The 13,622-nt window shown below is 37.4% G+C and overlaps 1 protein-coding gene across 1 annotated transcript; it reads left to right on the plus strand.

The window, feature by feature from the left end:
• Window positions 1-891: 891 nt before the first annotated feature.
• Window positions 892-1,829, plus strand: LOC116877590 (olfactory receptor 6C70-like). The gene is given in 2 exon segments (XM_032874350.1): window positions 892-1,573; window positions 1,576-1,829. Coding segments are annotated over 2 exon segments (936 nt in total).
• Window positions 1,830-13,622: the final 11,793 nt, after the last annotated feature.

Here is a 13,622-nt window from a genome sequence, read left to right on the forward strand (position 1 = left end):
TTTGTTGGAGGAAGAGAAAGAGAGAGAGAAAGAGAGAACAAGCAGGGGGAACTTCAGGCAGAGGAAGAAGAAGGTTCCCCACTGAGCAGGGAGCCCCATGCTGGAGACTGGATCCCAGGATTCCAGAATCATGACCTGAGCCAAAGGCAATGCTTAACTAACTGAGCCGCGCAGGCATCCCAAAACTTCGTCTTAAGAGTGGTTTGTCCTTCTCCTTGCTCAGATCCATTACTGGATTTTTATATATATGGTTTTATCTGCTTTATATTGTTTCAGTTTTCTTCTAGATTCAACTAGTATTTATTTTGTTGTGGTATCACACTTTGTTTTCTTTTGATGTTATCACACTCTTACACTCTTTTTCTTTTGTCATATTCTGTCTTCATCAGTAATTCATCGAAAAGTTGCAAGAGGCTATAATGGGGCTCTAAACAAATATCACTTCAATATGAAACCTAAAATTTCAGAATTTAACAATAGGTCTTAATTCATTATACTGGCATTTTTATTTTGGTGAAATTAATAATTAAAATGAATGAATGATATTTGAATCTGGAACCAAGATTTTATCTAGTTTATTTAAGAAATGAACAAATTTGGAATGAGTTACAATTGAGCTGGAAGTTTGTAAGTAACAGTGAAAAATAAACTATTACAGATTTTGCAAGTCAATTTTTAAAACTGAGTTGGCTTCTATTGTGCTTTTTAAAAATAGTGTCCGTTGCATGGTCCTAGATCATATCTTCAACCTCATGGAATATCTTCTCATAAATGGGTATATATGTGAATATGGATCCTTTTATGTATCATTTCCTGGATATAAGTCTACTCATATAGTTTCTTATCATTGTCCTTTTATTTCTAGAATTTGTTTGAAATCACAAAAGAGAAATGAAGAATCATACAAAACAGATAGAGTTTATCCTTCTGGGACTGACAGATAATTCTCTGTTACAGATCGTAATTTTATTATTTCTATTTCTAAATTACATGCTGAGTATGATAGGAAACTTAACCATCATTGCCCTTACTCTACTGGATTTTCATCTCAAGACCCCAATGTATTTTTTCCTCCATAATTTCTCTTTCCTGGAAATTTCGTTCACAAGTGTTTGCATCCCCAGGTTCCTAATCACCACTGTAACCAGAGAAAAGTCCATTTCCTATAATGGCTGTATATCTCAGTTGTTTTTTTACATATTCTTGGGGGTTACAGAATTTTTCCTTCTGGCAGCTTTGTCCTATGACCATTATGTGGCCATCTGCAAACCTTTGCATTATACATCCATCATGAGCAACAGAATTTGTCATCAGATTGTACTCAGTGCCTGGGCAACTGGATTTCTGGTCATTTTCCCTCCATTGTTTTTAATTCTGAACCTGGATTTCTGTGCTTCCAATATCATTGATCATTTCATTTGTGACGTTTCTCCTGTCCTGCAACTTTCTTGCTCAGACACACATTTACTAGAACTGATTGCTTTTTTCTTGGCCTTGATAATCCTCATTGTCACGTTGTTATTAGTAATCCTTTCTTACTCTTACATAAACAAGACAATTCTAAAATTCCCTTCGGTTCAGCAAAGAAAAAAGCCTTTTCGACCTGCTCTTCTCACATGATTGTTGTATCCATCAGTTATGGTAGTTGCATATTCATGTACATAAAGCCATCTGCAAATGAAAGAGTCACTTCAAGCAAAGGAGTAGCGGTGCTCAATACTTCAGTTGCCCCTATGTTGAATCCATTCATTTATACTCTGAGAAACCAGCAAGTTAAACAAGCCTTCAGAGATGTATTTAGTAAGATATCTTCTGCTTCGGATAAATAATACTGTCTGTTGAAATAAGTAACATAAAAACATAAAAAGAACAGTGAATAAAAATATCTTGACCCTTCCAGTGTAAGAATTGATCTAAGAAAAAAAGAATTGATCTTTAATATTTAATTATTTGGATCACTTCAGCTTACTTGAGCTTAGAAACTCTTTCCATTCTATATATTTTAACTTTAATTTTCTGTTCTTCAAAGTGAAATACTTCTATGTAAGAAATATGAAATTACAAATTTTTTTTCTAGACATGTTGTAGAATAAAATGAAAGGTTGAGATTATATTATACAATACAGGTGCTTGTAGAAGTGTGTTTGTTACATACTTAAAATAAATGTACCATGTTTTATTTAGAAGCCACGTTCCATAAATTTTTAGATAAATTGAGTTTTGTCATTATTAAATATACCTTAGATGTTCCAAGAGACCCTACACTTTAAAAAGGGTAATGTGAAGAAATATTTTGTAAACTTGTTTTTTTAAATGTCAACCGTCAACATGGTAAAAAAAGAATAGTTTTTTTAATGAATCATAACTTTCATTTGTGTGATTTTTAGTATTAATGTTGGCTAAATTTTTAAAATTTCAGTAGAAGATAAAATGTGATTTAATACACATGTAGTTTATTTCTCACACAATCTTTTTAAAAAACATAAAAGTTTAATCTTGTAAACATGTCAACAGATCTATTGACTAAATGGGAGTATATGAGGAATTCTGTTAGTTTTTAATTCTGTACAAGTTTTCCATGGTAAATGATGTCAAATATCAATTTTTCAATAATTCAAATGACTTTTTTAGTATAGAATTATGTTTTATTTTCTCCAGAGCTAGGGTAACTCTGTCAGCTCTTAAGACACATAGATGCCACAACTCTATAATTCTCCTGTTGTATATGCCAACTGGTTTATAGCATAGCTGTAATTAAGCTATTTGCTCAAGATTATCTTCCATATGTGTCAGTGGTATTTGTTTTTGTCTATGTCTACAGTTGCCATACATTTCTCTGGTCAATATTCTTGAAAATATCTATTGATTAATTTTAATGAAATCATACCAAAGCTAATCCATAACTCAAGGTAGAAACCACAATTAATGATTGATCTTGACAATGGCTTATACTTGTCAAAACTCATCAAATTGGATACTTAAGATTTGTTCATTTCATGAGATGTAAATATTTTAAAGATTATGAAAAAATTGGGAGAGACAAGATGGCAGGGAAGTAGGAGCAAGTGGCCTTTCAACCTGTACCCTAAAGTGAGCTGATAACCTACAAAAGAACTCCGATCACCCATGAAATCAGCCTGCGATCAGAATTATACATGTCTGGATCTCTACAGGGACAGAAGACGCCAGTGGGCAGGTAACGCAGGGTGGGAACGGTGGACTGATATCAGAAGATAAACAAAAGGGGGAGGGAGCCACCAGAAGCAACTCATTGGAAATTAATACCCCAATACAAGAGTGCCCTGCATCTGGGGACCAGCATTAACTTGGAGTCTGGTTGAAAGCACTCAAAAAGAGCAAAGGATCATGGGGGAAATTGTGGGAATCAGGGCAGTTAGGGACAGGGGCTTAAGTCCCAGGACCCAGGACAGCCATCCCTGGCACTGAGCCAGAGAGAGTGCAGCGGAGAAACCAGGTCTTGGTCCCTGAGCCACCAGCACTCCTGAGAGCGCGTGGAGTCCCATGAGGGCCTGGGAGCCTCGCCAGCCAGCAGAAGCATAGCCTTTTTGCAGTCTCCATGTGCGTGCCGTGCTGTGCTATCAGAGACTGAGATGCACACGCCCCACACCCTCCCCTGAGAGAGGTGCGCGCAAGCCCAGTACTCTCCAACCCGGAAAGACCAGGCATTCCCAGCCCAGGCCAGCGGGAAAATCTCAGTGTGCAATCACTGCTTGGAACCTCTCTGGTGGTCTGGAGCTGCCCAGACAGCCGCCACTGTTGTGGTTTTGGGTACAAGCAGGAGTTCCTGCCTCCCCAGGGACCGTGACTCAGAACGTGCTCTGCCAGCGGCTGAGTGGGAACTTATGTGCTCCGCAGTATCTAGAGGGGAACAGACTGAGGCTTCTCTCTGAGAGGGAGGTCAGGTGCATTTTGCTGTCCTCTAAACCTCCAAAAACCATCAAAAGCTGTCAAGGAGAGAGAAAAAAAAAAAATGAACAAACATAAAAAACTCCAGAGAACAAAAGCCTGAAAAACCAGTTTCCTCAGAGCCCACAACCTTGAGGGGGGCAGGAGTACTTAACTTGGGGAACATTGCCTGAAAACCCACGTGGCAGGTCCCTCCCCCCGAAAAACCAACCAGGAAAAAAAAGAAAAAAAAAAGACAACAAGAGAACAACCACCATTACTTCATAGATACAACTTTTATTTTTAATTCGTTCCCACTATTCTGGTTCATTTTTTTTAATATAGATAATTTTTTTAACCTATTTACCATCACAGTGAGATGTCCAGTACATCAAATTCCATAATAACCTTTTAACCTGAACTTTTTGATACATATACCTGTGTTTTTCTTTTGCTTTTCTATTTTTTTTAATTTTTTTTAATTTTAGTTTAGTCTAGTTTATTCTTTTTTTATTTTTATTTTCTAATATTCATATAGAGTTAAACTAAAAGGTAACCCCCTTTCCCCAATCAATGCGACCCCTATAGGTAAACCAATTTTTAATCCCTCTATCTTAGGAAAGTTGAGTCCTTTAACTAAGATATCAAGATACATCCAGGAAGAATCAAAATAACCTTCCTCGCCCACACTGAGAATTTATAACTGCTCTCCCATCTTTTTCTTCTGCAAGTGTTTCTGTGTATTTGTGTTTGTCCTGATAGTATATAAATCTTATACTTGGCATCCTTTTTGACGAAGTTCTTTTTTTTTTTTTTTTTGCTTTTATATATATATATTTTTCTCTTGTCATATACTTTTTTTAATTTTTTATTTCTTTTCAGTGTAACAGTATTCATTGTTTTTGCAACACACCCAGTGCTCCATGCAATCCGTGCACTCTCTAATACCCACCACCTGGTTCCCCCAACCTCCCATCCCCCACCCCTTCAAAACTCTCAGATTCTTTTTCAAAGTCCATAGTCTCTCATGGTTCACCTCCCCTTCCAATTTCCCTCAACTCCCTTCTCTTCTCCAACTCCCCTTGTCCTCCATGCTATTTGTTATGCTCCACAAATAAGTGAAACCATATGACAATTGACACTCTCTGCTTGACCTATTTCACTCAGCATAATCTCTTCCAGTCCCGTCCATGTTGTCATATACTTTTATCAGTCTTTTTGTTTGTCTGTTTTTGTTTGTATACGTTATAAATCTTACCTTGGGGCCCATTTGGGCTGAGCCTTATCTTGTATCTTTCTTTTATTTTCCCCATCTCTCTCTCTCTCTCTCTCTCTTCTTTTTTTCTTTTTCTTTTCTTTTTTCTTTCATTTGGGTGGGGCCTCCTGATTGCTCAGAAGCATTCCGGGGTTCATCTTGACTACACCACAGTAGAAACATCCAGCTACATCCGTTCAGCCATCTGTCACCAAAATGACTAAGAGGAGGAATGCCCAACAGAAGAAAAATTCAGAGGATGGGCCTTCTGCAACAGAGCTAATGGCTATCGACATAGACAATATGTCAGAAAGGGAATTCAGGCTAACAATTTTCAAGGATTAGCTGGTTGGAGAAAGCCATGGATGACCAAACAGAATTGATTAGGACAGAACTGAAAGCCACTAGGATGATGTTCACAACGTTAGGGCAGAACTGAAAGCCACCAGGGATGAGGTTCACAATGCTCTCAATGAGTTCCAATCTAATCTAAATTCTCTCAAAGCTAGGGTAACTGAGACAGAAGATAGAATTAGTGATCTGGAGGACAAACAGATAGAGAGAAAGGATCAGGAGGAAGTCTGGAACAAACAGCTTAGAAGCCATGAAAACAGAATCAAGGAAATAAATGATGCCATGAAATGTTCCAATGTCAGAATCATTGGAATCCCTGAAGGGGAGGAGAAAGAAAGAAGTCTAGAAGATATAGTGGAACAAGTTCTCCATGAAAATTTTCCCAATCTCACAAATGGAACTAGTGTTCATGTACTAGAGACAGAATGGTCTTCCCCCAAGATTATAGATTCTCAAAAGTCCTCGAGACACCTAATAGCAAGAATGAAGAATTATAATTGTAGGCGGGCCATCTGGAGGCAGGTAGGACAAAGAAATTCCTTATGTACAGAGGAAATCCCATCAGAATAACGTCAGACCTGTCCACAGAAACCTGGCAAGCCAGAAAAGGCTGGCAAGATGTATTCAGGGCACTAAATGAGAAGAACGTACAGCCAAGAATACTTTATCCAGCAAGACTGACATTCAAAATGGATGGAGAGGTAAAGAGTTTCCAAGACTGACAAAGCTTAAAAGAATATGTGACCACCAAGCCAACAGTGCAGGAAATATTAAGGGGGGTTCTATGAAAGAGGAAAAATCCTAAGAATATCATTACACAGAAATATAGAGGCAATCAACAGAAAGAAAGAGTTCAAGATAACACGATGTCAATAAAAACGTATCTCTGAATAATCACTCTCAATGTGAATGCCCTAAATGCACCCATAAAACGAAACAGGGTTGCAGATTGGATAAAACAACAGGATCCATCCATATGTTGTCTACAAGAGACCCATTTTGAACATAAGGATAAACCCAGACTGAAAATGAAAGGATGGAGAAGCATCTTTCATGCCAATGGGCCTCCAAAGAAGGCTGGGGCAGTATTTCTCATATCAGATAAATTAGATTTTAAACTAAAGACTGTATTCAGAGATATAGAAGGACACTACAACATTCTTAAAGGGACTATTCACCAAGATGATCTAACAATTTTAAATATCTATGCCCCCAATATGGGAGCAGCATATTACATAAGAAAACTATTAATCAAGATAAAGAGTCATATCGGTATAAACACATTAATAGTAGGAGATCTTAACACACCTCGCTCAGTAATAGACAGATCATCGAAGCAAAAAATCAATAAAGAAACAAGAGCATTGAATGACACATTGGACCAGATGGACCTCATAGATATATACAGAATATTCCACCCTAAATCAACAGAATACTCATTCTTCTCAAGTGCACATGGAACCTTCTCCAGAATAGACTACATACTGGGTCACAAATCAGGACTCAACTGATACCAAAAGACTGAGATTATTCCCTGCGTATTCTCAGATCACAATGTTTGAAACTGGAGCTCAATCACAAGGAAAAGTTCGGAAGGAACTCAAACACCTGGAAGCTAAAGACCACCTTGCTTAAGAATGCTTGAATCAACCAGGAGGTCAAAGAAGAACTTAATTCATGGAAACCAACTAGAATGAAGACACTTCGGTCCAAAGCCTATGGGATACAGCAAAGGCGGTCCTAAGGGGGAAATGCATAGCCATCCAAGCCTCCCTCAATAAAATTGAAAAATCCAGAATACACCAGCTGTCTCTACACCTTAAAGAACTGGAGAATCAACAGCAAATCAAATCAACTCCACACATAAGAAGGGAAATAATCAAGATTAGAGCTGAGATCAATGAGGTAGAAACCAGAGATACAGTAGAACGTATCAATGAAACTAGAAGCTGGTTTTTTGAAAGAATCAATAAGATCGATAAACCATTGGCCACACTAATCCAAAAAAAAAGAGAGAAAGCTCAAATTAATAAAATTATGAATGAAAAGGGAGAGATCACAACTAACAACAAGGAAGTAGAAACAATCATCAGAAGTTATTATCAACAGTTATTTGCGAAAAAGTTAAGCAACCTAGATGAAATGGATGCATTCCTGGAAACTATAAACTCCCAAAATTGAACATTGAAGACATTGACAACCTGAACAGACTGATATCTAGTAACGAGATTGAAGCAGTGATCAAAAACCTACCAAAAAACAAGAGCCCAGGACCTGACGGATTCCCTGGGGAATGCTACCAAACTTTCAAAGAGGAAATAACACCTATTCTCCTGAAGCTGTTTCAAAAAATTGAAGCAGAAGGAAAACTTACAGACTCTTTTCATGCAGCCAATATTACCCTGATCCCTAAACCAGGTAAAGACCCTACCAAAAAGGAGAATTTCAGACCAATATCACAGATGAATATGGATGCTAAGATTCTCAACAAGATCCTAGCAAACAGGATCCAAATATTATCATTAAAAATATTAAAAATATTAAAATATTAAAATATTAAAATTAAAAATATTATCCACCATGACCAGGTGGGATTCATCCCTGGGCTATAAGGATGGTTCAATATTCGCAAATCAATCAATGTAATAGAACAAATCAATAAGAGAAGAGAGAAGAACCACATGGTCCTCTCAATTGATGCAGAAAAAGCATTTGACAAAATCCAGCATCCCTTCCTGATTAAAACACTTCAAAGTATAGGGATAGAGGGAACATTCCTGAACTTCATCAAATCTATCTATGAAAGACCCATGGCAAATATCACCCTCAATGGGAAAAAGCTCACAGCCTTCCCAATGAGATCAGGAACATGACAAGGATGCCCACTCTCACCACTCTTGTTGAACATAGTATTAGAAGTCCTAGCAACAGCAATCAGACAACAAAGAAAAATAAAAGGTATCCAAATTGGCAATGAAGAAGTCAAACTCTCTCTCTTCACAGATGACATGACTCTTTATATGGAAAATCCAAAAGACTCCACCCCCAAACTACTAGAACTCATACAGCAATTCAGCAACGTGGCAGGATACAAAGTCAATGTACAGAAATCAGTGGCTTTCTTATACACTAACAATGAAAATACAGAAAGGGAAATTAGAGAATCGATTCCATTTACTATAGCACCAAGAACCATAAGATACCTGGGAATAAACCTAACCAAAGAGGTAAAGGATCTGTACTCAAGGAACTATAGAACACTCATGAAAGAAATTAGAGAAGACACAAAAAGATGGAAGACCATTCCATGCTCTTGGATCAGAAGAATAAACATTGTTAAAATGTCTATACTGCCTAGAGCCATCTATACTTTTCATGCCATTCCAATCAAAATTCCACCGGTATTTTTCAAAGAGCTGGATAAGTAATCCTAAAATTTGTATGGAATCAGAAGAGACCTCGAATTGCTAAGGAAATGTTGAAAAACAAAAAGAAAACTGGCAGCATCACGTTACCTGATTTCAAGCTTTACTACAAAGCTGTGATCACCAAGACAGCATGGTACTGGCATAAAAACAGATACATAGACCAGTGGAACAGAGTAGAGAGCCCAGATATGGACCCTCAACTCCATGGTCAAATAATCTTCGACAAAACAGGAAAAAATATACAGTGGAAAAAAGTCTCTTAAATAAATGGTGCTGGGAAAACTGGACAGCTATATGTAGAAGAATGAAACTCGACCATTCTCTTACACCGTACACAAAGATAAACTCGAAATGAATAAAAGACCTCAATGTGAGGCAGGAATCCATCAGAATCCTAGAGGAGAACATCGGCAGTAACCTCTTCCATATCAGCCACAGCAACTTCTTTCAAGATATGTCTCCAAAGGCAAAGGAAACAAAAGTGAAAATGAACTTTTGGGACTTCATCAAGATCAAAAGCTTCTGCACAGCAAAGGAAACAGTCAACAAGACAAAGAGGCAACCCACGGAATGGAAGAAGATATTTGCAAATGACAGTACAGACAAAAGGTTGAAATCCAGGATCTATAAAGAACTCCTCAAACTCAACACACACAAAACAGATAATCATCAAAAAATGGACAGAAGATATGAACAAACACTTCTCCAATGAAGACATAGAAATGGCTATCAGACACATGAAAAAATGTTCATCAGTAGCCATCAGGGAGATTCAAATTAAAACCACTTTGGGATACCACCTTACACCAGTTAGAATGGCTAAAATTAACAAGACAGGAAACAATGTGTGTTGGAGAGGATGTGCAGAAAGGGGAACCCTCTTACACTCTTGGTGAGAATGCAAGTTGGTTCAGTCACTTTGGAGAACAGTGTGGAGATTCCTCAAAAAATTAAAAATAGACCTTCCCTATGACCCTGCAATTGCACTACTGGGTATTTACCACAAAGATATAGATATGGTGAAAAGAAGGGCCATCTGTACCCCAATATTTATAGCAGCAATGGCCATGGTCACCAAACTGTGGAAGGAATCAAGATGCCCTTCAACGGACGAATGGATAAGGAAGATGTGGTCCATTTACACTCTGGAGTATTATCCCTTCCTCAGAAAGGATGAATACCCAACTTTTGTAGCAATATGGGCGGGACTGGAAGAGATTATGCTGAGTGAAATAAGTCAAGCAGAGAGTGTCAATTATCATATGATTTCACTTATTTGTGGAGCATAACAAATAACATGGAGGAAAAGGGGAGATGCAGAGGAGAAGGGAGTTGAGGGAAATTGGAAGGGGAGGTGAACCATGAGAGACTATGGACTCTGAAAAACAACCTGAGGGTTTTGAAGGGGCAGGGGGTGGGAGGTTGGGGGAGCCAGGTGGTGGGTATTAAGGAGGGCACATATTGCATGGTACACTGGGTGTGTTGCAAAAACAATGAATTCTGTTTCGCTGGAAATAATTTTTTTTAAAAAAGGTGTAATAGAAAACAAACAAACAAAAAAATAAACCAAAAAAAAACACTGTGAGCTAAATAGACCTGACTGGCCCTGTAGAACACCCCACTGAACAAATAATAATACACCTCTTCCAAATGCACACAGAACATTCATCAAGACAGATGATATTCTGGGCCATAATGAAAGCACCAGTAAATGTTTAAAGAATTTAAGTCATACAAAGTATTTTTTCAGATCACAATTAGAAATGAAACATTTCCAGAAAAACCTCAAATATTAACTAAATTGCACAACTCTCATGCATATCAAAGGAGAAATCAGAAGAGAAATAAGTAGATATTTTGTTGTGTTCAAACCACTTTATTCAGGTATTACTGACATACAAAGAGGTGTATGTATTTAATGAATAAAGCTTGATGAGTTTGGAAATTTAAAAAAATTAAGAAAAAAGATTATGAAAAAATTGAGTAGATGATATTTGGTTTCTTTTTCACAGTGATATAATGATCAATTCTGTAAAGTGTTTGTTTACTCTAGGTTCATTCAAGTTTGGCATTGAAGAAAATGATACTGAGGCTTCTCACTGTAGGAGAAACAAATTACAGTCATTTCTTAAGTAACCCGAATAGTGTATATTAGAATTGAAAGTTTCAGTATGAATTCATTACACACATACACACACACACACACACACACACACACAGAATCTTCTGAGAAGACTTTTAAGCAATAACACGCCCACAGAACTAATGCCCATATTGGTTTTTATCTATCATTAACTAAAAGGAGCCTGGGGTCCTTGGAGAAATGAAATGACAGTAGGACTGATCAAGGAAAGTATAAGAGAGTTAAAATCACCTTGTTGTAGAGAAGTACTCAAAAATTAAGAGGACATATAAACAAAATTCAGAATCCAATTAGAGTAAATTCCCACTCAACATTATATGTGTAATTTGGATGTCAAATAAGTGATGACATTAATAAATTACAACTTATTGAGTAAAATGAGTATCCTTGAATCAATATTGCTTCCACAGAAAATGAATAATACACATGGGAGAAAAGAAAGACCATTTTTAGAGTAAAATAAACTTAACTACCAATATAGAAGTAATGATTAAGCTAGGAAATCATCAATGAATGCTAAAGCTAGTGGATGAAAGTTTCATGAGAAAGAGGATAGTTATACAGTCTCAAAATATCTCCAAATAATTTCTTTTTTTTTATTTCTTTTCAGCGTAACAGAATTCATTGTTTTTGCACCACACCCAGTGCTCCATGCAATCCGTGCCCTCTTTAATACCCACCACCTGGCTCCCCCAACCTCCTACGCCCCGCCCCTTCAAAACCCTCAGATTGTTTTTCAGAGTCCACAGTCTCTCATGGTTCACCTCCCCTTCCAATTTCCCTCAACTCCCTTCTCCTCTGCATCTCCCCATGTCCTCCATGTTATTTGTTATGCTCCACAAATAAGTGAAACTATATGATAATTTACTCTCTCTGCTTGACTTATTTCACTCAGCATAATCTCTTCCAGTCCCGTCCATGTTCCTACAAAAATTGGGTATTCATCCTTTCTGATGGAGGCATAATACTCCATAGTGTATATGGACCACATCTTCCTTATCCATTCATCTGTTGAAGGGCATCTTTTTTTTTTATTAATCATTTTTTTAATTTATTTTCAACATGCAATCCGTGCCCTCTCTAATACCCACCACCTGGTTCCCCCAACCTCCCACCCCCCCACCTCTTCAAACCCTTCAGATTGTTTTTCAGAGTCCATAGTCTTTCATTGTTCACCTCCCCTTCCAATTTCCCCCAGCTCCCTTCTCCTAACTCCCCACGTCCTCCATGCTATTTGATAGGCTCCACAAATAAGTGAAACCATATGATAATTGACTCTCTCTGCTTGACTTATTTCACTCAGCATAATCTCTTCCAGTCCCGTCCATGTTGCTACAAAAGTTGGGTATTCATCCTTTCTGATGGAGGCATAATACTCCATAGTGTATATGGACCACATCTTCCTTATCCATTCATCCATTGAAGGGCATCTTGGTTCTTTCCACAGTTTGGTGACTGTGGCCATTGCTGCTATAAACAGTGGGATACAGATGGCCCCTCTTTTCACCACATCTGTATCTTTGGGGTAAATACCCAGTAGTGCAATTGCAGGGTCATAGGGAAGCTCTATTTTTAATTTTTTGAGGAATCTCCGCACTTTCTCCAAAGTGGCTGAACCAACTTGCATTCCCACCAACAGTGTAAGAGGGTTCCCCTTTCTCCACATCCTCTCCAACACAAGTTGTTTCCTGTCTTGTTAATTTTAGCCATTCTAACTGGTGTAAGGTTGTATCTCAAATAATTTCTTATTATTACATGGAGAAAATAGTAACTTTGCAGTTGCGAGAGATTTGAAAGAGTCCACCTTAGGCCAGTGATCAGTTATCAATACCAATGGGAAAATCAGCGTTATATGGCTCTTGAAAAAGTGGACTAAGAAGGATCTATCATCATTTCTGTTTTATTCTTGAGAAACAAACAAACATCAGTTTAACCTTGAAGAAAAGTCGGATGAGCTTGAGTAACATGCCTTCTTCAAAAATCTCAAGACAGTAAGGTGAAATATAGTCTAAAGAGCTGTTCTAGATTAACAGAGGTAATCAGAAATGAGAACTAAATGAAGTGTATAATCATGCATTATGCTGAATCTAGAGGGAATAAAAAGATATAAAAGACATCACTTGGAAAAATTTATAAAATTTTAATATGGACTATGGATTAGATAATATGTCAATGTCAGATTTTCTAATTCTGATCATTATACTTTGTGTATGTGATGTAATGATCTTATTAGGAAATATACCCTGAAATAGATAAGTAAACACAATGTCCAATTTATTATCAAATGGTTTAGAAAGTATATATATGCATATATGCATATATATATGCTTAGCAAAAGAGATTCTTTTAGCCATTCATCTGCTGAAGGACATCTTGGCTCTTTCCACAGTTTGGCAATTGTGGACATTGCTTCTATGAACATTGGGGTACATATGGCCCTTCTTTGCACTACATCTGTATCCTTGGGGTGAATACCAGTAGTGCAATTGCAGAGTCATAGGGTAGATAATGTCCAAATAAAGGAAAAATAAAAGCA

This window comes from Lontra canadensis, unplaced genomic scaffold (assembly GCF_010015895.1).
Source record: "Lontra canadensis isolate GAN:19392208 unplaced genomic scaffold, GSC_riverotter_1.0 scaffold53, whole genome shotgun sequence".
NCBI classification, from domain to species: Eukaryota; Metazoa; Chordata; class Mammalia; order Carnivora; family Mustelidae; genus Lontra; species Lontra canadensis.